Here is a 22,268-nt window from a genome sequence, read left to right as displayed (position 1 = left end):
ACTGGCTCACCAGTTTTCTGCTTTGTGCGAAGGAGGTCAGACATCCACGCATAGCTCCACTGTTTAGTCAGCAGTAGCTGCTGACTCTATCGGATGGAAGAAAAGAGGGCCCATATAGGGCCCCCAGCATGCTCCCTTCTCACCCCACTTGCGGTTTGTAAGGTTGAGGTACCCATTGCGGGTACGGAGGCTGGAGCCCACATGCTGCTTTCCTTCCCCATCCCCCTGAGGGGCTCTGTGGAAGTGGGATCTTACCGGCCCCCAAACCCTGAGGCCGAGCTCCGTCCACAGACCCAGAGACCCTGCTGGAGGAGCTGAGTACAGTCAGGGACAAGGCCCTGCAACGTTCAGGTACTCTGTGTCCCCGCACAGACAGGCCACGCACACTCCAGGCTTGCTGGGTGTGCTAGTGCGCCGGGGGCACTAGCGCTGCGCGCTCGGGTTAGAGTCACTGCAGCTTAGCTGAGTGATTTTATATCTTGGGAACTACCGCGCCGGCCGCTCCGGGAGCGGCGGCGCCGCTGGGACTTGTAGTGCGCCGGGGACTCGCGCTGCCCGCGCTTTTACGGCGGCAGCGCTCATAAATCTAGTCCCCGGCTTTTGCGGCCTAGTTACGGTTCGTTCCCGCCCCCACCCTGTCAATCAGGGAAAGGGAGAGACGCTGTGCAATAGGCAGCGCCGAGGGCTGGAGCCTTATTTACATGCTCCAGCCCTCTCACTGGGCACAGTGGGGACGCAAGTTTCCCGCACTTGGTCTCAACACGCCCAGGGCCCGCCCCTCTCCACAGGACGCCGGCAGCCATTCCTGCATGCAGTCTGGCTGGAGAACGGACACAGGCTCTGGGGGACTCAGACAAGGGACTCTGGCGACCACACACCCGCGTTTATGCGGGCGGTAAGCTGCACTTAAGTGCTGGCCCCACTAGTGCCACAGTGTTATTTGGTGCATTTTTTCCCTGTACCATACATATTTATATTGCACTGTACAGTCGCTTCTTGGCTTATACCCTCATTGCTCTGAGGAGACAACAACATGTCATCCGCAAAACGCAAGGGTGCCAAGGCACAGGCGGTATGCACTCCTTGTGCCGCATGTGGGGCTAATCTACCGGCAGGTTCCAATGACCCCCATTGTGTGCAATGTTCGGTCCCTGTGCCACTTCGTCAGCCAGAGTCTATGGTAGTAGTGGCCCAGGCAGAGACGCCTGTGAACCCTGCCCCGGTAACGGGGACAGAATTTGCAGTTTTTGCTGATAAGATGTCTGTGACTATGACAAAAATCCTGGAAACCTTGCAGTCCAGGCCAGTTTCTCAGACCATGGACACTGCTGTGTCTATGCTCCCCGGTCCCCCTCAGTTGGAACTAATCCGTACTTCAAGGGGGTCCCAGGCATCACAGGCTGAAGACTCTGACTCGGATGACAGTCCCAGGCAGCCTAAACGGGCTCGCTGGGAAAGACCCTCGCCGTCATCACACTGGTCAGGGTCTCAGCGAGACGAGGCTCTGTATGAGGAGACAGAGGTGGGTGATCAGGAATCTACTCCTGACACCGCTCTCAATCTAGATACCGCTGATGGTGACGCTATGGTAAATGACCTTATAGCGGCCATCAATAGACTGTTGGATATTTCTCCCCCAGCCCCTTCAGCAGAGGAGGCAGCTGCACAGCAGGAGAAGTTCCAGTTCCGGTATCCTAAGCGTAAATTGAGTACTTTTCTGGACCACTCTGACTTCAGAGAATCAGTCCAGAAACATCATGCTTATCCAGATAAGCGTTTCTCCAAACGTCTTAAGGATACACGTTATCCCTTTCCCCCCTGACGTGGTCAAACGCTGGACCCAGTGTCCAAAGGTGGACCCCCCAATCTCCAGGCTTGCGGCTAGATCCATAGTTGCAGTGGAAGATGGGGCTTCACTTAAAGATGCCAATGACAGACAGATGGACCTTTGGTTAAAGTCTGTCTATGAAGCTATCGGCGCGTCGTTTGCTCCAGCATTCGCGGCCGTGTGGGCACTCCAAGCTATTTCAGCTGGCCTGGCACAAGTGGACTCTATCATACGTCCAGCAGTGCCGCGAGTAGCGTCCCTAACCTCGCAAATGTCTGCGTTTGCGACTTACGCTATCAACGCTATCCTGGACTCTACGAGCCGTACCTCAATGGCGTCTGCCAACTCTGTGGTTTTGCGCAGAGTCTTGTGGTTAAAGGAATGGAAAGCAGATTCTGCTTCCAAGAAATGTTTAACCAGCTTGCCACTATCTGGAGACAGACTGTTTGGTGAGCAATTGGCTGAGATCATTAAACAGTCCAAGGGTAAGGACTCCTCCTTACCCCAGCCCAGATCGAGCAAACCTCAACAGAGGAAGTGGCAGTCGAGGTTTCGGTCCTTTCGAGGCTCCAGCAAGACCCAATTCTCCTCGTCCAAAGGGACTCAGAAGGAGCAAAGGAGCTCAGATTCCTGGCGGGCTCATTCACGCCCCAAGAAAACAACCGGAGGAACCGCTTCCAAGGCGGCTGCCTCATGACTTTCGGCCTCAGCCCTCCGCATCCTCGGTCGGTGGCAGGCTCTCCCGCTTTTGCGACATTTGGCTGCCACAGGTCAAAGACCGGTGGGTAGCAGACATTTTGTCTCACGTGTACAGGATAGAATTCAGTTCTCATCCTCCGCCTCGGTTCTTCAGAACCTCCCCACATCCCGACCGAGCAAATGCCCTTCTGCAGGCGGTGTGCTCACTAAGAGCAGAAGGAGTGGTCATCCCTGTTCCTCTGCAGGAACAAGGGCAAGGTTTTTACTCCAATCTATTCGTGGTTCCAAAAAAGGACGGCTCGTTCCGCCCTGTTCTGGACCTAAAGCTGCTCAACAAGCATGTGAACGCCAGGCGGTTCCGGATGGAATCCCTCCGCTCTGTCATTGCCTCAATGTCTCAAGGAGATTTCCTTGCATCAATAGACATCAAAGATGCTTATCTCCACGTGCCGATTGCTACAGAGCACCAACGTTTTCTACGTTTCGTGATAGGAGACGACCATCTCCAGTTCGTAGCTCTGCCATTTGGTCTGGCGACAGCCCCACGGGTTTTCACCAAGGTCATTGCGGCAGTGGTAGCAGTCTTGCATTCTCAGGGACACTCGGTGATCCCTTACTTGGACGATCTACTTGTCAAAGCACCCTCTCAAGAGGCATGCCAACACAGCCTGAATGTTGCGCTGGAGACTCTCCAGACTTTCGGGTGGATCATCAACTTTTCAAAGTCAAACCTGGCACCAACTCAATCACTAACGTATCTTGGCATGGAGTTTCATACTCTCTCAGCGATAGTGAAGCTTCCGCTGGACAAGCAGCGGTCTCTACAGACAGGGGTGCAGTCTCTCCTTCAGGGTCAGTCGCACCCCTTAAGGCGCCTCATGCACTTCCTAGGGAAGATGGTGGCAGCAATGGAGGCAGTCCCGTTCGCGCAGTTTCATCTGCGTCCACTTCAATGGGACATTCTCCGCCAATGGGACGGGAAGACAACTTCCCTAGACAGGAAAGTCTCCCTTTCTCAGACGGCCAAGGATTCTCTGCTATGGTGGTTTCTTCCCACCTCATTATCGCAGGGAAGATCATTCCTGCCCCCATCCTGGGCAGTGGTCACGACAGACGCGAGTCTGTCAGGGTGGGGAGCAGTTTTTCTCCACCACAGGGCTCAAGGGACGTGGACTCAGCAGGAATCCACCCTTCAGATCAATGTTCTGGAGATCAGGGCAGTGTATCTTGCCCTATTAGCATTCCAGCAGTGGCTGGAAGGAAAACAGATCCGAATTCAATCGGACAACTCCACAGCGGTGGCATACATCAACCACCAAGGAGGGACACGCAGTCGGCAAGCCTTCCAGGAAGTCAGGCGGATTCTGATGTGGGTAGAGGAAAGAGCATCCACCATATCAGCAGTTCACATCCCGGGCGTAGAAAACTGGGAAGCAGACTTCCTCAGTCGCCAGGGCATGGACGCAGGGGAATGGTCCCTTCACCCGGACGTGTTTCAGGAAATCTGCCGCCGCTGGGGGGTGCCGGACGTCGACCTAATGGCGTCTCGGCACAACAACAAGGTCCCGACCTTCATAGCGCGGTCTCGCGATCAAAGAGCTCTGGCGGCAGACGCCTTAGTGCAAGATTGGTCGCAGTTCCGGCTCCCTTATGTGTTTCCACCTCTGGCACTCTTGCCCAGAGTGTTACGCAAGATCAGATCCGATTGCGGCCGCGTCATACTCGTCGCCCCAGACTGGCCGAGGAGGTCGTGGTACCCGGATCTGTGGCATCTCACGGTCGGCCAACCGTGGGCACTACCAGACCGTCCAGACTTACTGTCCCAAGGGCCGTTTTTCCATCGGAATTCTGCGGCCCTGAACCTGACTGTGTGGCCATTGAGTCCTGGATCCTAGCGTCTTCAGGATTATCCCAAGGGGTCGTGGCCACCATGAGACAGGCTAGGAAGTCCACTTCTGCTAAGATCTACCACAGAACGTGGAAGATTTTCTTATCCTGGTGCTCTGCACTAGGAGTATCTCCCTGGCCATTCGCGTTACCTGTCTTTCTTTCCTTCCTGCAATCTGGGTTGGAAAAGGGCTTGTCGCTCGGCTCCCTTAAAGGGCAAGTCTCGGCACTATCCGTGTTTTTTCAGAAGCGTCTAGCACGACTTTCTCAGGTGCGCACGTTCCTGCAGGGGGTTTGTCATATCGTACCTCCGTACAGGCGGCCGTTAGATCCGTGGGATCTAAACAAGGTCCTTGTTGCTCTCCAGAAGCCGTCCTTCGAGCCTCTGAGGGATGTGTCACTTTCTCGACTCTCACAGAAAGTGGCCTTTTTGGTAGCGGTCACGTCTCTTCGGAGAGTGTCCGAACTAGCAGCGCTGTCATCCAAGGCTCCTTTCCTGGTGTTCCACCAGGACAAGGTAGTGCTGCGCCCCATTCAGGAGTTTCTCCCTAAGGTGGTATCCTCTTTTCATCTTAATCAGGATATCTCCTTGCCGTCCTTTTATCCGCATGCAGTTCATCGGTATGAAAAGGATTTACATTTGTTGGATCTGGTGAGAGCACTCAGAATCTACATTTCCCGCACGGCGCCCCTGCGCCGCTCGGATGCACTCTTTGTCCTTGTCGCTGGTAAGCGCAAAGGGTCGCAGGCTTCCAAAGCCACCCTGGCTCGATGGATCAAAGAACCAATTCTTGAAGCCTACCGTTCTGCTGGGCTTCCGGTTCCATCAGGGCTGAAGGCCCATTCTACCAGAGCCGTGGGTGCGTCCTGGGCATTACGACACCAGGCTACGGCTCAACAGGTGTGCCAGGCAGCTACCTGGTCGAGTCTGCACACTTTCACCAAACATTATCAGGTGCATACCTATGCTTCGGCGGACGCCAGCCTAGGTAGAAGAGTCCTGCAGGCGGCAGTTGCCTCCCCGTAGGGGAGGGCTGTCTTTGCAGCTCTAACATGAGGTATTTCTTTACCCACCCAGGGACAGCTTTTGGACGTCCCAATCGTCTGGGTCTCCCAATGGAGCGCCGAAGAAGAAGGGAATTTTGTTACTTACCGTAAATTCCTTTTCTTCTAGCTCCTATTGGGAGACCCAGCACCCGCCCTGTTGTCCTTCGGGATTTGTGGTTGTTTTTCGGGTACACATGTTGTTCATGTTGAATGGTTTTCAGTTCTCCGACGTTACTTCGGAGTGAATTTGTTTAAACCAGTTATTGGCTTTCCTCCTTCTTGCTTTTGCACTAAAACTGGTGAGCCAGTGATCCCACTGGGGGTGTATAGCCAGAAGGGGAGGGGCCTTACACTTTTTAGTGTAATTGCTTTGTGTGGCCTCCGGAGGCAGTGCTATACACCCAATCGTCTGGGTCTCCCAATAGGAGCTAGAAGAAAAGGAATTTACGGTAAGTAACAAAATTCCCTTCTTTTGGTGTCCCGACTCGTCTCAAGTTCCACATTTGAACGACACCATTCATTCTGCCCAATATAGTACTGGAAAACGGAAAAAATTCCAAGATTGCAACATAAGTGCAATTTTTTTTTGTACTTACAGTGTTCACTACATGGTAAAACTGACCTGGCAATACGACTCCCCAGATCAGTATGGGTTCATAGATACCAAACATGTATTGTTTTACCTTTTTATTTTTATCTAAGTGGTGAAAAAAAATCAGAACTTTGTAAAAAAAAAAAAAAATAAATACGCTTTTGTCGCCATTTTCCGAGACCCGCAGCGGTCTCTTTTTTCGGATCTATGGCTCAGTTATGGCTTATTTTTTGCGTCTTGAGCTGACGTTTTTATTCATACCATTTTTGTGTGGATGTGATGTTTTGATCGCCTGTTATTGCAATTTAATGCACTGTTGTGGCGACCAAAAAATGTAATTCTGGTGTTTTTATTTTTTTTTTCCTTGCTACACCTTTTACCAATCAGATTAATTGATTTTATATTTTTATTTTTTTAGTTTGTTATTTTCTGAACGCGGCAATACCAAATATGTCTTTATTATTATTGTTTTATTTTCAATGGGGCAAAAGGAGGGTAATTTGAACTTTTTTTTTTTTTACATATTTTTTAAAGTTTTGTTGTTTTCTTTTTTATTTCTTTTTATTGATTGTATTAGTCTCCTTAGTTCGATCATTTCTCCTGATCAGAGGGATGCTTCAGCATCATCATCATCATCCCGCTGAACAGCAGAAATGCTGCTGTAATAAGATCACAGCCTGTAGTTCCCTGTCCCCGGCCTGCATTATCTCAGTTAATAGTAAATAGTGGAAGCAGATGATGAGTGATGAGTGGGCTCCTATGTCTCTCTTTGCCTCAGTGTCTGTGTGAGACTTGTGCTGTGAGAGGGGAAAAAGAGCAGCAGGAGTCAGAACATAACACAACTTTTCCAGGTTCAGAAACCATGACCCGATTTAGCAAGTTATACACTAAAAAGAACCCAAACACTTACAAATAGTATTTTAGGCTTGTCTATCATCTGCAGCACCTTGGGATGGACAGGGATGTGTAGACGCTGTCATACCCTGCGGAGGTTTTGAAGTGCTATTCCTGTAACATGTTTTGACATCTTTTCTGCCGTCTTACAATGCGTATATTATGAGTGAGCACAAGACAGGTCAGGTCTTTACACTACTGAGAAAGCATGGAGCGGGTAAATGAAATTTAAAAAAGGATCATCTTCACAGCAGTCGTTTTTACATTGCTGTGCATTACGTGCACTTTTCTGGTGGTTTTTTTTAGCCCTTTTCCAGTTGGGTTTCGGGTGAAATCCCTTTCTTATTCTTGTGCTGGTACCGTGCATGCAGCATCTACCTTGTAGTCTGACATTTCAGGGCCCTGATTTGCTCGGTCCATCTGATCTTCTCTCCGCTGAGCCCCTCGATCAGGGCTGATGCACTCTCTATCTTCTTTCTGCAATGCTCCACCTCGCTGAGAAGATTCTATCAAATAGAAGCACGTTATACAATGGCTATTGTCATCTTCCTTCATGGGGTGCGCCACTTTAGGTTTAGTTTTACTGATGTGGTGAAAACAACATATACAATTTACTAATATAATCTGATTCACACTGATCTCCTACATAGTGATGGGCAGTCCCCTTGTCAATAAACACTATTCTGGAGACCACTAACATCCTTTACATGGCCACTAGAGGAGGGAAAAGTGACCAAACCCATACATCAGCTTCCTCCAGTATGGAACATGCATTGCATACGTCATACATTTTTATATTTTGCAATAGAAGAAGCCGATGTCATTTCTTGGTCTGTACAAAGTAGTCGCTTTCTTGAGGACAATGGAATGACAGATACACACACCTCATCTCGGCCGCCAGATTCTCCAGACTTATTTTTCTCAAATTCTCTTATTATTAATATATTAACAAAGGACGGTAAATGCAAGTTACAGATCTACAATGAATGTAATGATCAGAAGGGAACGAGACGTAGAAATAATTCCCACTGACAGTTATATTCATTGCGGCTTTTCCTTCTTTTGTTTATTGGACATGTGATTGAACGCGGTCATTGTAGATTTCAATACAAAGTGAGAATAATAAGTAAAACTTAACATAAAACTTAACTATATAATTTATAATAATTTGCAACAAGTCCTAACTCAATCTTAACTCAAGATGCAGATTTCCATTGTAAGGATTTCTGATTTCTTCCACTCTTTTTTTTTTTTTATTTTTATTAATTTGCTTTAAAAACAAAAAATCAGGTACACACAGCAAGATAATCAATGTGTATATCAGCACGGGGAAGAGGAGGTGACAAACTGAAGGAGAAATCGCCTCAGAAATGACACTGTGCTGACACATGAGAATAGTGCAGATTGTGACCTCACATCCAGCCTATATTACTGGGAGAGACACACAGAGCTCACATCCAGCCTGTATTACTGGGAGAGACACACAGAGCTCACATCCAGCCTATATTACTGGGAGAAACACAGACCTCACATCCAGCCTGTATTACTGGGAGAGACACACAGAGCTCACATCCAGCCTATATTACTGGGAGAGACACACAGACCTCACATCCAGCCTATATTACTGGGAGAGACACACAGACCTCACATCCAGCCTGTATTACTGGGAGAGACACACAGAGCTCACATCCAGCCTATATTACTGGGAGAGACACACAGAGCTCACATCCAGCCTATATTACTGGGAGAGACACACAGACCTCACATCCTGCCTATATTACTGGGAGACACACAGACCTCACATCCAGCCTATATTACTGGGAGAGACACACAGAGCTCACATCCAGCCTATATTACTGGAGAGACACACAGAGCTCACATCCAGCCTATATTACTGGGAGACACACAGAGCTCACATCCAGCCTATATTACTGGAGAGACACACAGAGCTCACATCCAGCCTATATTACTGGGAGAGACACACAGAGCTCACATACAGCCTATATTACTGGAGAGACACACAGACCTCGCATCCAGCCTATATTACTGGAGAGACACACAGACCTCGCATCCAGCCTATATTACTGGAGAGACACACAGACCTCACATCCAGCCTATATTACTGGAGAGACACACAGACCTCACATCCAGCCTATATTACTGGGAGAGACACACAGATCTCACATCCAGCCTATATTACTGGGAGCACACAGACCTCGCATCCAGCCTATATTACTGGGAGAGACACACAGACCTCACATCCAGCCTATATTACTGGAGAGACACACAGACCTCACATCCAGCCTATATTACTGGAGAGACACACAGACCTCACATCCAGCCTATATTACTGGGAGAGACACACAGACCTCGCATCCAGCCTATATTACTGGGAGCACACAGACCTCGCATCCAGCCTATATTACTGGGAGAGACACACAGACCTCGCATCCAGCCTATATTACTGGAGAGACACACAGACCTCACATCCAGCCTATATTACTGGGAGAGACACACAGACCTCGCATCCAGCCTATATTACTGGAGAGACACACAGACCTCGCATCCAGCCTATATTACTGGGAGAGACACACAGAGCTCACATCCAGCCTATATTACTGGGAGCACACAGACCTCGCATCCAGCCTATATTACTGGGAGAGACACACAGAGCTCACATCCAGCCTATATTACTGGGAGAGACACACAGACCTCGCATCCAGCCTATATTACTGGAGAGACACACAGACCTCACATCCAGCCTATATTACTGGGAGAGACACACAGACCTCGCATCCAGCCTATATTACTGGAGAGACACACAGACCTCGCATCCAGCCTATATTACTGGAGAGACACACAGACCTCACATCCAGCCTATATTACTGGGAGAGACACACAGACCTCGCATCCAGCCTATATTACTGGAGAGACACACAGACCTCGCATCCAGCCTATATTACTGGGAGAGACACACAGAGCTCACATCCAGCCTATATTACTGGGAGCACACAGACCTCGCATCCAGCCTATATTACTGGGAGAGACACACAGAGCTCACATCCAGCCTATATTACTGGGAGAGACACACAGACCTCGCATCCAGCCTATATTACTGGAGAGACACACAGACCTCACATCCAGCCTATATTACTGGGAGAGACACACAGACCTCGCATCCAGCCTATATTACTGGAGAGACACACAGACCTCACATCCAGCCTATATTACTGGGAGAGACACACAGACCTCGCATCCAGCCTATATTACTGGAGAGACACACAGACCTCGCATCCAGCCTATATTACTGGAGAGACACACAGACCTCACATCCAGCCTATATTACTGGGAGAGACACACAGACCTCGCATCCAGCCTATATTACTGGGAGCACACAGACCTCGCATCCAGCCTATATTACTGGGAGAGACACACAGAGCTCACATCCAGCCTATATTACTGGGAGAGACACACATATCTCACATCCAGCCTATATTACTGGGAGAGACACACAGACCTCACATCCAGTCTATATTACTGGGAGAGACACACAGAGCTCACATCCAGTCTATATTACTGGGAGAGACACACAGAGCTCACATCCAGCCTATATTACTGGGAGAGACACACAGAGCTCACATCCAGTCTATATTACTGGGAGAGACACACACACCTCACATCCAGCCTATATTACTGGGAGAGACACACAGACCTCACATCCAGCCTATATTACTGGGAGAGGCACACAGACCTCACATCCAGCCTATATTACTGGGAGAGACACACAGAGCTCACATATAGCCTATATTACTGGGAGAGATACACAGAGATCACATCCAGCCTATATTACTGGGAGAGACACACAGAGCTCACATATAGCCTATATTACTGGGAGACACACAGAGCTCACATCCAGCCTATATTACTGGGAGAGACACACAGACCTCACATCCAGCCTATATTACTGGGAGAGATACACAGAGCTCACATCCAGCCTATATTACTGGGAGAGACACACAGAGCTCACATCCAGCCTATATTACTGAGAGAGACACATAGAGCTCACATCCAGCCTATATTACTGGGAGACACACAGAGCTCACATCCAGCCTATATTACTGGGAGAGACACACAGACCTCACATCCAGCCTATATTACTGGGAGAGCCACACAGACCTCACATCCAGCCTATATTACTGGGAGACACACACAGAGCTCACATCCAGCCTATATTACTAGGAGAGACACACAGAGCTCACATCCAGCCTATATTACTGGGAGACACACACAGAGCTCACATCCAGCCTATATTACTGGGAGAGACACACAGAGCTCACATCCATCCTGTATTACTGGGAGAGACACACAGACCTCACATCCAGCCTATATTACTGGAGAGACACACAGACCTCACATCCAGCCTATATTACTGGGAGAGACACACAGACCTCACATCCAGCCTATATTACTGGGAGATACAAATACCTCACATCCAGCCTATATTACTGGGAGAGACACACAGACCTCGCATCCAGCCTATATTACTGGGAGCACACAGACCTCGCATCCAGCCTATATTACTGGGAGAGACACACAGACCTCGCATCCAGCCTATATTACTGGAGAGACACACAGACCTCACATCCAGCCTATATTACTGGGAGAGACACACAGACCTCGCATCCAGCCTATATTACTGGAGAGACACACAGACCTCGCATCCAGCCTTTATTACTGGGAGAGACACACAGAGCTCACATCCAGCCTATATTACTGGGAGCACACAGACCTCGCATCCAGCCTATATTACTGGGAGAGACACACAGAGCTCACATCCAGCCTATATTACTGGGAGAGACACACAGACCTCGCATCCAGCCTATATTACTGGAGAGACACACAGACCTCACATCCAGCCTATATTACTGGGAGAGACACACAGACCTCGCATCCAGCCTATATTACTGGAGAGACACACAGACCTCGCATCCAGCCTATATTACTGGAGAGACACACAGACCTCACATCCAGCCTATATTACTGGGAGAGACACACAGACCTCGCATCCAGCCTATATTACTGGAGAGACACACAGACCTCGCATCCAGCCTATATTACTGGGAGAGACACACAGAGCTCACATCCAGCCTATATTACTGGGAGCACACAGACCTCGCATCCAGCCTATATTACTGGGAGAGACACACAGAGCTCACATCCAGCCTATATTACTGGGAGAGACACACAGACCTCGCATCCAGCCTATATTACTGGAGAGACACACAGACCTCACATCCAGCCTATATTACTGGGAGAGACACACAGACCTCGCATCCAGCCTATATTACTGGAGAGACACACAGACCTCACATCCAGCCTATATTACTGGGAGAGACACACAGACCTCGCATCCAGCCTATATTACTGGAGAGACACACAGACCTCGCATCCAGCCTATATTACTGGAGAGACACACAGACCTCACATCCAGCCTATATTACTGGGAGAGACACACAGACCTCGCATCCAGCCTATATTACTGGAGAGACACACAGACCTCGCATCCAGCCTATATTACTGGAGAGACACACAGACCTCACATCCAGCCTATATTACTGGGAGAGACACACAGACCTCGCATCCAGCCTATATTACTGGGAGCACACAGACCTCGCATCCAGCCTATATTACTGGGAGAGACACACAGACCTCGCATCCAGCCTATATTACTGGAGAGACACACAGACCTCGCATCCAGCCTATATTACTGGAGAGACACACAGACCTCGCATCCAGCCTATATTACTGGAGAGACACACAGACCTCACATCCAGCCTATATTACTGGAGAGATACACAGACCTCACATCCAGCCTATATTACTGGAGAGACACACAGACCTCACATCCAGCCTATATTACTGGGAGAGACACACAGACCTCGCATCCAGCCTATATTACTGGGAGCACACAGACCTCGCATCCAGCCTATATTACTGGGAGAGACACACAGACCTCGCATCCAGCCTATATTACTGGAGAGACACACAGACCTCACATCCAGCCTATATTACTGGGAGAAACACACAGACCTCGCATCCAGCCTATATTACTGGAGAGACACACAGACCTCGCATCCAGCCTATATTACTGGGAGAGACACACAGAGCTCACATCCAGCCTATATTACTGGGAGCACACAGACCTCGCATCCAGCCTATATTACTGGGAGAGACACACAGAGCTCACATCCAGCCTATATTACTGGGAGAGACACACAGACCTCACATCCAGCCTATATTACTGGGAGAGACACACAGACCTCACATCCAGCCTATATTACTGGGAGAGACACACAGACCTCGCATCCAGCCTATATTACTGGGAGAGACACACAGACCTCGCATCCAGCCTATATTACTGGAGAGACACACAGACCTCACATCCAGCCTATATTACTGGGAGAGACACACAGACCTCGCATCCAGCCTATATTACTGGAGAGACACACAGACCTCGCATCCAGCCTATATTACTGGAGAGACACACAGACCTCGCATCCAGCCTATATTACTGGGAGAGACACACAGAGCTCACATCCAGCCTATATTACTGGGAGCACACAGACCTCGCATCCAGCCTATATTACTGGGAGAGACACACAGAGCTCACATATAGCCTATATTACTGGGAGAGATACACAGAGATCACATCCAGCCTATATTACTGGGAGAGACACACAGAGCTCACATATAGCCTATATTACTGGGAGACACACAGAGCTCACATCCAGCCTATATTACTGGGAGAGACACACAGACCTCACATCCAGCCTATATTACTGGGAGAGATACACAGAGCTCACATCCAGCCTATATTACTGGGAGAGACACACAGAGCTCACATCCAGCCTATATTACTGAGAGAGACACATAGAGCTCACATCCAGCCTATATTACTGGGAGACACACAGAGCTCACATCCAGCCTATATTACTGGGAGAGACACACAGACCTCACATCCAGCCTATATTACTGGGAGAGCCACACAGAGCTCACATCCAGCCTATATTACTAGGAGAGACACACAGAGCTCACATCCAGCCTATATTACTGGGAGACACACACAGAGCTCACATCCAGCCTATATTACTGGGAGAGACACACAGAGCTCACATCCATCCTGTATTACTGGGAGAGACACACATACCTCACATCCAGCCTATATTACTGGGAGAGACACACAGAGCTCACATCCAGCCTATATTACTGGGAGACACACAGAGCTCACATCCAGCCTATATTACTGGGAGAGACACACAGAGCTCACATCCAGCCTATATTACTGGGAGACACACAGAGCTCACATCCAGCCTATATTACTGGGAGACGCACAGACCTCACATCCAGCCTATATTACTGGGAGACACACAGACCTCACATCCAGCCTATATTACTGGGGGAGACACACAGACCTCACATCCAGCCTATATTACTGGGAGACACACAGAGCTCACATCCAGCCTATATTACTGGGAGACACACAGACCTCACATCCAGCCTATAGTAGTGGGGGGAAAGAGGAAGAAAGAGAGAGATCATATTTGGTCTATATTATTGGGACGCACATATTTATACACAAATAATATATATTACTGGGTGAGGCAGAAAGACCTCTCATCCAATCTATATTACTGCTGAGAAGGTCCGCTATCCAGTTGTCCACTATTGATACGTACAGTGGATATAAAAAACAGAACGTCTTCAAAAAGATTCCAGGAGTCACCTGGTAACATGGTAATCACTAACACAAGCACAAATATTTTTCTGCCTTCTCAACGTGTCCATATCTTTAAGATGAAGTGCGTACGATAATAACTGTCAATGCTCGCCTTCTCATGTATAGTCTGGTGATAATTGATCCACACTCACCATTTTTTCTAACACGGCTCCATCAAACGTGGCCTGTGCTAATTCCAGATCTGCTTGTTTGTCATCCAGCTGAAGCTCCATCCTTGATAGTTCACAATTGACCACTTGTAAGCGGTGAGCAAGCCTCTTCAGTTTTGTCTTCCAACAAAATATAAAAAAGTAAAAAAAAAACAACCAAAACATGCAAAAATCATAGTCAAATCTATTCTTCCTAATTCTGAAAATCGGTGGAGAGCACATAATTCTGATATTGTGCTGTATGACAAGTGTTCAATGCAATATTACAGGATGTGGAAATAAAGTAAAAGCAGTCTAGTGACATCGTAACACGCAGGGGGAGCCGGAGCTTTCCTGAAGTCACGTCCACTTCGCTTGAATTGTTACACGTTGCAGATTTTCTGCAGAAGAAATGCAGCTGAAAAAATGATTTCCAATACGTGGTAACATGCTTCATCCTGCACAGCCGTCTGCACTATGCTGCTTATTGTCATAAATGTATCAACAAGTAATCCCTACTTAGGTTTGGTTGACAACCCCTTTTAACATGTACAGTATTAAAGGGGTCCTGTAATGTGCCAGAGAAGACGCCTCACCTTTAGCGGCATTACTTCCTTGTTGATTTCATGATACGTGGCCATTGCCTGCGTCCAGGACAGCAGACAGGCGGCGTTACCAGAGAGCTTCTTGGCATTTTCCATGGAGTAATCTTCCATACGGAAATATGGCTGCAGTAATTCCACCATCTCCCCATTCATAGAGTCCTTTGGGAACTGCTGAAGGGACTGGAGGAATCCAGAAGAGCCCATGATCTGTGGACGAAACCCGCTATGGTTATTCCAATTACTGCAAAACCATCTGTATTACGGCAGTGGGTGTGACCGCGCTCCTCAGACACTGAGGCGTCAGAGAAACCATCTGTATTACGGCAGTGGGTGTGACCGCGCTCCTCAGACAATGAAGCGTCAGAGAAAACATCTGTATTACGGCAGTGGGTGTGACCGCGCTCCTCAGACAATGAGGCATCAGAGAAACCATCTGTATTACGGCAGTGGGTGTGACCGCGCTCCTCAGACACTGAGGCGTCAGAGAAACCATCTGTATTACGGCAGTGGGTGTGACCGCGCTCCTCAGACAATGAGGCGTCAGAGAAACCATCTGTATTACGGCAGTGGCTGTGACCGCGCTCCTCAGACAATGAGGCATCAGAGAAAACATCTGTATTACGGCAGTGGGTGTGACCGCGCTCCTCAGACAATGAGGCGTCAGAGAAAACATCTGTATTACGGCAGTAGCTGTGACCGCGCTCCTCAGACAATGAGGCGTCAGAGAAAACATCTGTATTACGGCAGTGGGTGTGACCGCGCTCCTCAGACAATGAGACGTCAGAGAAAACATCTGTATTACGGCAGTGGGTGTGACCGCGCTCCTCAGACAATGAGGCGTCAGAGAAACCATCTGTATTACGGCAGTGGGTGTGACCGCGCTCCTCAGACAATGAGACGTCAGAGAAACCATCTGTATTACAGCAGTGGGTGTGACCGCGCTCCTCAGACAATGAGGCGTCAGAGAAACCATCTGTATTACGGCAGTGGGTGTGACCGCGCTCCTCAGACAATGAGACGTCAGAGAAAACATCTGTATTACGGCAGTGGGGGTGACCGCGCTCCTCAGACAATGAGGCGTCAGAGAAACCATCTGTATTACGGCAGTGGGTGTGACCGCGCTCCTCAGACAATGAAGCGTCAGAGAAACCATCTGTATTACGGCAGTGGGTGTGACCGCGCTCCTCAGACACTGAGGCGTCAGAGAAACCATCTGTATTACGGCAGTGGGTGTGACCGCGCTCCTCAGACAATGAGTCGTCAGAGAAACCATCTGTATGACGGCAGTGGGTGTGACCGCGCTCCTCAGACACTGAGGCGTCAGAGAAACCATCTGTATTACGGCAGTGGCTGTGACCGCGCTCCTCAGACAATGAAGCGTCAGAGAAACCATCTGTATTACGGCAGTGGGTGTGACCGCGCTCCTCAGACACTGAGGCGTCAGAGAAACCATCTGTATTACGGCAGTGGGTGTGACCGCGCTCCTCAGACAATGAAGCGTCAGAGAAAACATCTGTATTACGGCAGTGGGTGTGACCGCGCTCCTCAGACAATGAGGCATCAGAGAAACCATCTGTATTACGGCAGTGGCTGTGACCGCGCTCCTCAGACAATGAGGCATCAGAGAAAACATCTGTATTACGGCAGTGGGTGTGACCGCGCTCCTCAGACAATGAGGCGTCAGAGAAAACATCTGTATTACGGCAGTGGCTGTGACCGCGCTCCTCAGACAATGAGGCGTCAGAGAAAACATCTGTATTACGGCAGTGGGTGTGACCGCGCTCCTCAGACAATGAGACGTCAGAGAAAACATCTGTATTACGGCAGTGGGTGTGACCGCGCTCCTCAGACAATGAGGCGTCAGAGAAACCATCTGTATTACAGCAGTGGGTGTGACCGCGCTCCTCAGACAATGAGGCGTCAGAGAAACCATCTGTATGACGGCAGTGGGTGTGACCGCGCTCCTCAGACACTGAGGCGTCAGAGAAACCATCTGTATGACGGCAGTGGGTGTGACCGCGCTCCTCAGACAATGAGGTGTCAGAGAAACCATCTGTATGACGGCAGTGGGTGTGACCGCGCTCCTCAGACAATGAGGCATCAGAGAAACCATCTGTATTACGGCAGTGGGTGTGACCGCGCTCCTCAGACACTGAGGCGTCAGAGAAACCATCTGTATTACGGCAGTGGCTATGACCGCGCTCCTCAGACAATGAGGCGTCAGAGAAACCATCTGTATTACGGCAGTGGCTGTGACCGCGCTCCTCAGACAATGAGGCATCAGAGAAAACATCTGTATTACGGCAGTGGGTGTGACCGCGCTCCTCAGACAATGAGGCGTCAGAGAAAACATCTGTATTACGGCAGTGGCTGTGACCGCGCTCCTCAGACAATGAGGCGTCAGAGAAAACATCTGTATTACGGCAGTGGGTGTGACCGCGCTCCTCAGACAATGAGACGTCAGAGAAAACATCTGTATTACGGCAGTGGGTGTGACCGCGCTCCTCAGACAATGAGGCGTCAGAGAAACCATCTGTATTACGGCAGTGGGTGTGACCGCGCTCCTCAGACAATGAGACGTCAGAGAAACCATCTGTATTACAGCAGTGGGTGTGACCGCGCTCCTCAGACAATGAGACGTCAGAGAAAACATCTGTATTACGGCAGTGGGGGTGACCGCGCTCCTCAGACAATGAGGCGTCAGAGAAACCATCTGTATTACGGCAGTGGGTGTGACCGCGCTCCTCAGACAATGAAGCGTCAGAGAAACCATCTGTATTACGGCAGTGGGTGTGACCGCGCTCCTCGAGACACTGAGGCGTCAGAGAAAACATCTGTATTACGGCAGTGGGTGTGACCGCGCTCCTCAGACAATGAGGCATCAGAGAAACCATCTGTATTACGGCAGTGGGTGTGACCGCGCTCCTCAGACAATGAGGCATCAGAGAAACCATCTGTATTACGGCAGTGGGTGTGACCGCGCTCCTCAGACAATGAGGCATCAGAGAAACCATCTGTATTACAGCAGTGGGTGTGACCGCGCTCCTCAGACACTGAGGCGTCAGAGAAACCATCTGTATTACGGCAGTGGGTGTGACCGCGCTCCTCAGACAATGAGGCGTCAGAGAAAACATCTGTATTACAGCAGTGGGTGTGACCGCGCTCCTCAGACAATGAGGCATCAGAGAAACCATCTGTATTACGGCAGTGGGTGTGACCGCGCTCCTCGAGACACTGAGGCGTCAGAGAAACCATCTGTATTACGGCAGTGGGTGTGACCGCGCTCCTCGAGACACTGAGGCGTCAGAGAAACCATCTGTATTACGGCAGTGGGTGTGACCGCGCTCCTCAGACAATGAGGCATCAGAGAAACCATCTGTATTACGGCAGTGGGTGTTACCGCGCTCCTCAGACAATGAGGCGTCAGAGAAACCATCTGTATTACGGCAGTGGGGGTGACCGCGCTCCTCAGACAATGAGGCATCAGAGAAACCATCTGTATTACGGCAGTGGGTGTGACCGCGCTCCTCAGACAATGAGGCGTCAGAGAAAACATCTGTATTACGGCAGTGGGTGTGACCGCGCTCCTCAGACAATGAGGCATCAGAGAAACCATCTGTATTACGGCAGTGGCTGTGACCACACTCCTCAGACACTGAGGCGTCAGAGAAACCATCTGTATTACGGCAGTGGGTGTGACCGCGCTCCTCAGACAATGAGGCATCAGAGAAAACATCTGTATTACAGCAGTGGGTGTGACCGCGCTCCTCAGACAATGAGGCATCAGAGAAACCATCTGTATTACGGCAGTGGGTGTGACCGCGCTCCTCAGACAATGAAGCGTCAGAGAAACCATCTGTATTACGGCAGTGGGTGTGACCGCGCTCCTCAGACAATGAGGCGTCAGAGAAAACATCTGTATTACGGCAGTGGGTGTGACCGCGCTCCTCGAGACACTGAGGCGTCAGAGAAACCATCTGTATTACGGCAGTGGGTGTGACCGCGCTCCTCAGACAATGAGGCGTCAGAGAAACCATCTGTATGACGGCAGTGGGTGTGACCGCGCTCCTCAGACAATGAGGCGTCAGAGAAAACATCTGTATTACGGCAGTGGGTGTGACCGCGCTCCTCAGACAATGAGGCATCAGAGAAACCATCTGTATTACGGCAGTGGGTGTGACCGCGCTCCTCAGACAATGAGGCGTCAGAGAAAACATCTGTATTACGGCAGTGGCTGTGACCGCGCTCCTCAGACAATGAGGCGTCAGAGAAAACATCTGTATTACGGCAGTGGGTGTGACCGCGCTCCTCAGACAATGAGACGTCAGAGAAAACATCTGTATTACGGCAGTGGGTGTGACCGCGCTCCTCAGACAATGAGGCGTCAGAGAAACCATCTGTATTACGGCAGTGGGTGTGACCGCGCTCCTCAGACAATGAGACGTCAGAGAAACCATCTGTATTACAGCAGTGGGTGTGACCGCGCTCCTCAGACAATGAGACGTCAGAGAAAACATCTGTATTACGGCAGTGGGGGTGACCGCGCTCCTCAGACAATGAGGCGTCAGAGAAACCATCTGTATTACGGCAGTGGGTGTGACCGCGCTCCTCAGACAATGAAGCGTCAGAGAAACCATCTGTATTACGGCAGTGGGTGTGACCGCGCTCCTCGAGACACTGAGGCGTCAGAGAAAACATCTGTATTACGGCAGTGGGTGTGACCGCGCTCCTCAGACAATGAGGCATCAGAGAAACCATCTGTATTACGGCAGTGGGTGTGACCGCGCTCCTCAGACAATGAGGCATCAGAGAAACCATCTGTATTACGGCAGTGGGTGTGACCGCGCTCCTCAGACAATGAGGCATCAGAGAAACCATCTGTATTACAGCAGTGGGTGTGACCGCGCTCCTCAGACACTGAGGCGTCAGAGAAACCATCTGTATTACGGCAGTGGGTGTGACCGCGCTCCTCAGACAATGAGGCGTCAGAGAAAACATCTGTATTACAGCAGTGGGTGTGACCGCGCTCCTCAGACAATGAGGCATCAGAGAAACCATCTGTATTACGGCAGTGGGTGTGACCGCGCTCCTCGAGACACTGAGGCGTCAGAGAAACCATCTGTATTACGGCAGTGGGTGTGACCGCGCTCCTCGAGACACTGAGGCGTCAGAGAAACCATCTGTATTACGGCAGTGGGTGTGACCGCGCTCCTCAGACAATGAGGCATCAGAGAAACCATCTGTATTACGGCAGTGGGTGTTACCGCGCTCCTCAGACAATGAGGCGTCAGAGAAACCATCTGTATTACGGCAGTGGGGGTGACCGCGCTCCTCAGACAATGAGGCATCAGAGAAACCATCTGTATTACGGCAGTGGGTGTGACCGCGCTCCTCAGACAATGAGGCGTCAGAGAAAACATCTGTATTACGGCAGTGGGTGTGACCGCGCTCCTCAGACAATGAGGCATCAGAGAAACCATCTGTATTACGGCAGTGGCTGTGACCACACTCCTCAGACACTGAGGCGTCAGAGAAACCATCTGTATTACGGCAGTGGGTGTGACCGCGCTCCTCAGACAATGAGGCATCAGAGAAAACATCTGTATTACAGCAGTGGGTGTGACCGCGCTCCTCAGACAATGAGGCATCAGAGAAACCATCTGTATTACGGCAGTGGGTGTGACCGCGCTCCTCAGACAATGAAGCGTCAGAGAAACCATCTGTATTACGGCAGTGGGTGTGACCGCGCTCCTCAGACAATGAGGCGTCAGAGAAAACATCTGTATTACGGCAGTGGGTGTGACCGCGCTCCTCGAGACACTGAGGCGTCAGAGAAACCATCTGTATTACGGCAGTGGGTGTGACCGCGCTCCTCAGACAATGAGGCGTCAGAGAAACCATCTGTATGACGGCAGTGGGTGTGACCGCGCTCCTCAGACAATGAGGCGTCAGAGAAAACATCTGTATTACGGCAGTGGGTGTGACCGCGCTCCTCAGACAATGAGGCATCAGAGAAACCATCTGTATTACGGCAGTGGGTGTGACCGCGCTCCTCAGACAACGAGGCATCAGAGAAACCATCTGTATTACGGCAGTGGGTGTGACCGCGCTCCTCAGACAATGAGGCGTCAGAGAAAACATCTGTGTTACGGCAGTGGGTGTGACCGCGCTCCTCAGACAATGAGGCGTCAGAGAAAACATTGTGTTACGGCAGTGGGTGTGACCGCGCTCCTCAGACAATGAGGCATCAGAGAAACCATCTGTATTACGGCAGTGGGTGTGACCGCGCTCCTCAGACAACGAGGCATCAGAGAAACCATCTGTATGACGGCAGTGGGTGTGACCGCGCTCCTCAGACAATGAGGCGTCAGAGAAAACATCTGTGTTACGGCAGTGGGTGTGACCGCGCTCCTCAGACAATGAGGCGTCAGAGAAACCATCTGTATTACGGCAGTGGGTGTGACCGCGCTCCTCAGACAATGAGGCGTCAGAGAAACCATCTGTATTACGGCAGTGGGTGTGACCGCGCTCCTCGAGACACTGAGGCGTCAGAGAAACCATCTGTATTACGGCAGTGGGTGTGACCGCGCTCCTCAGACAATGAGGCGTCAGAGAAACCATCTGTATGACGGCAGTGGGTGTGACCGCGCTCCTCAGACAATGAGGCGTCAGAGAAAACATCTGTATTACGGCAGTGGGTGTGACCGCGCTCCTCAGACAATGAGGCATCAGAGAAACCATCTGTATTACGGCAGTGGGTGTGACCGCGCTCCTCAGACAACGAGGCATC

The 22,268-nt window shown here is 50.3% G+C and overlaps 1 protein-coding gene across 1 annotated transcript in view; it reads right to left on the bottom strand.

Moving 5' to 3' along the window:
* DNAH8 (dynein axonemal heavy chain 8) overlaps positions 1-22,268 on the bottom strand; it is a 593,387-nt gene that overhangs the window by 95,912 nt on the left and 475,207 nt on the right. The window contains exons 68-70 of the mRNA XM_075338922.1: positions 15,470-15,685; positions 14,877-15,014; positions 7,326-7,453 (exon numbers count right to left, since the gene is read on the bottom strand). Of these exons, the coding sequence (XP_075195037.1) occupies positions 7,326-7,453; positions 14,877-15,014; positions 15,470-15,685 (482 nt within the window). The remainder of the gene's footprint in view (positions 1-7,325; positions 7,454-14,876; positions 15,015-15,469; positions 15,686-22,268) is intronic.

The sequence above is a fragment of the Anomaloglossus baeobatrachus genome, chromosome 3, assembly GCF_048569485.1.
Source record: "Anomaloglossus baeobatrachus isolate aAnoBae1 chromosome 3, aAnoBae1.hap1, whole genome shotgun sequence".
In the NCBI taxonomy this organism is placed as follows: Eukaryota; Metazoa; Chordata; class Amphibia; order Anura; family Aromobatidae; genus Anomaloglossus; species Anomaloglossus baeobatrachus.
This window is presented reverse-complemented; position numbering and strand designations above follow the sequence as displayed.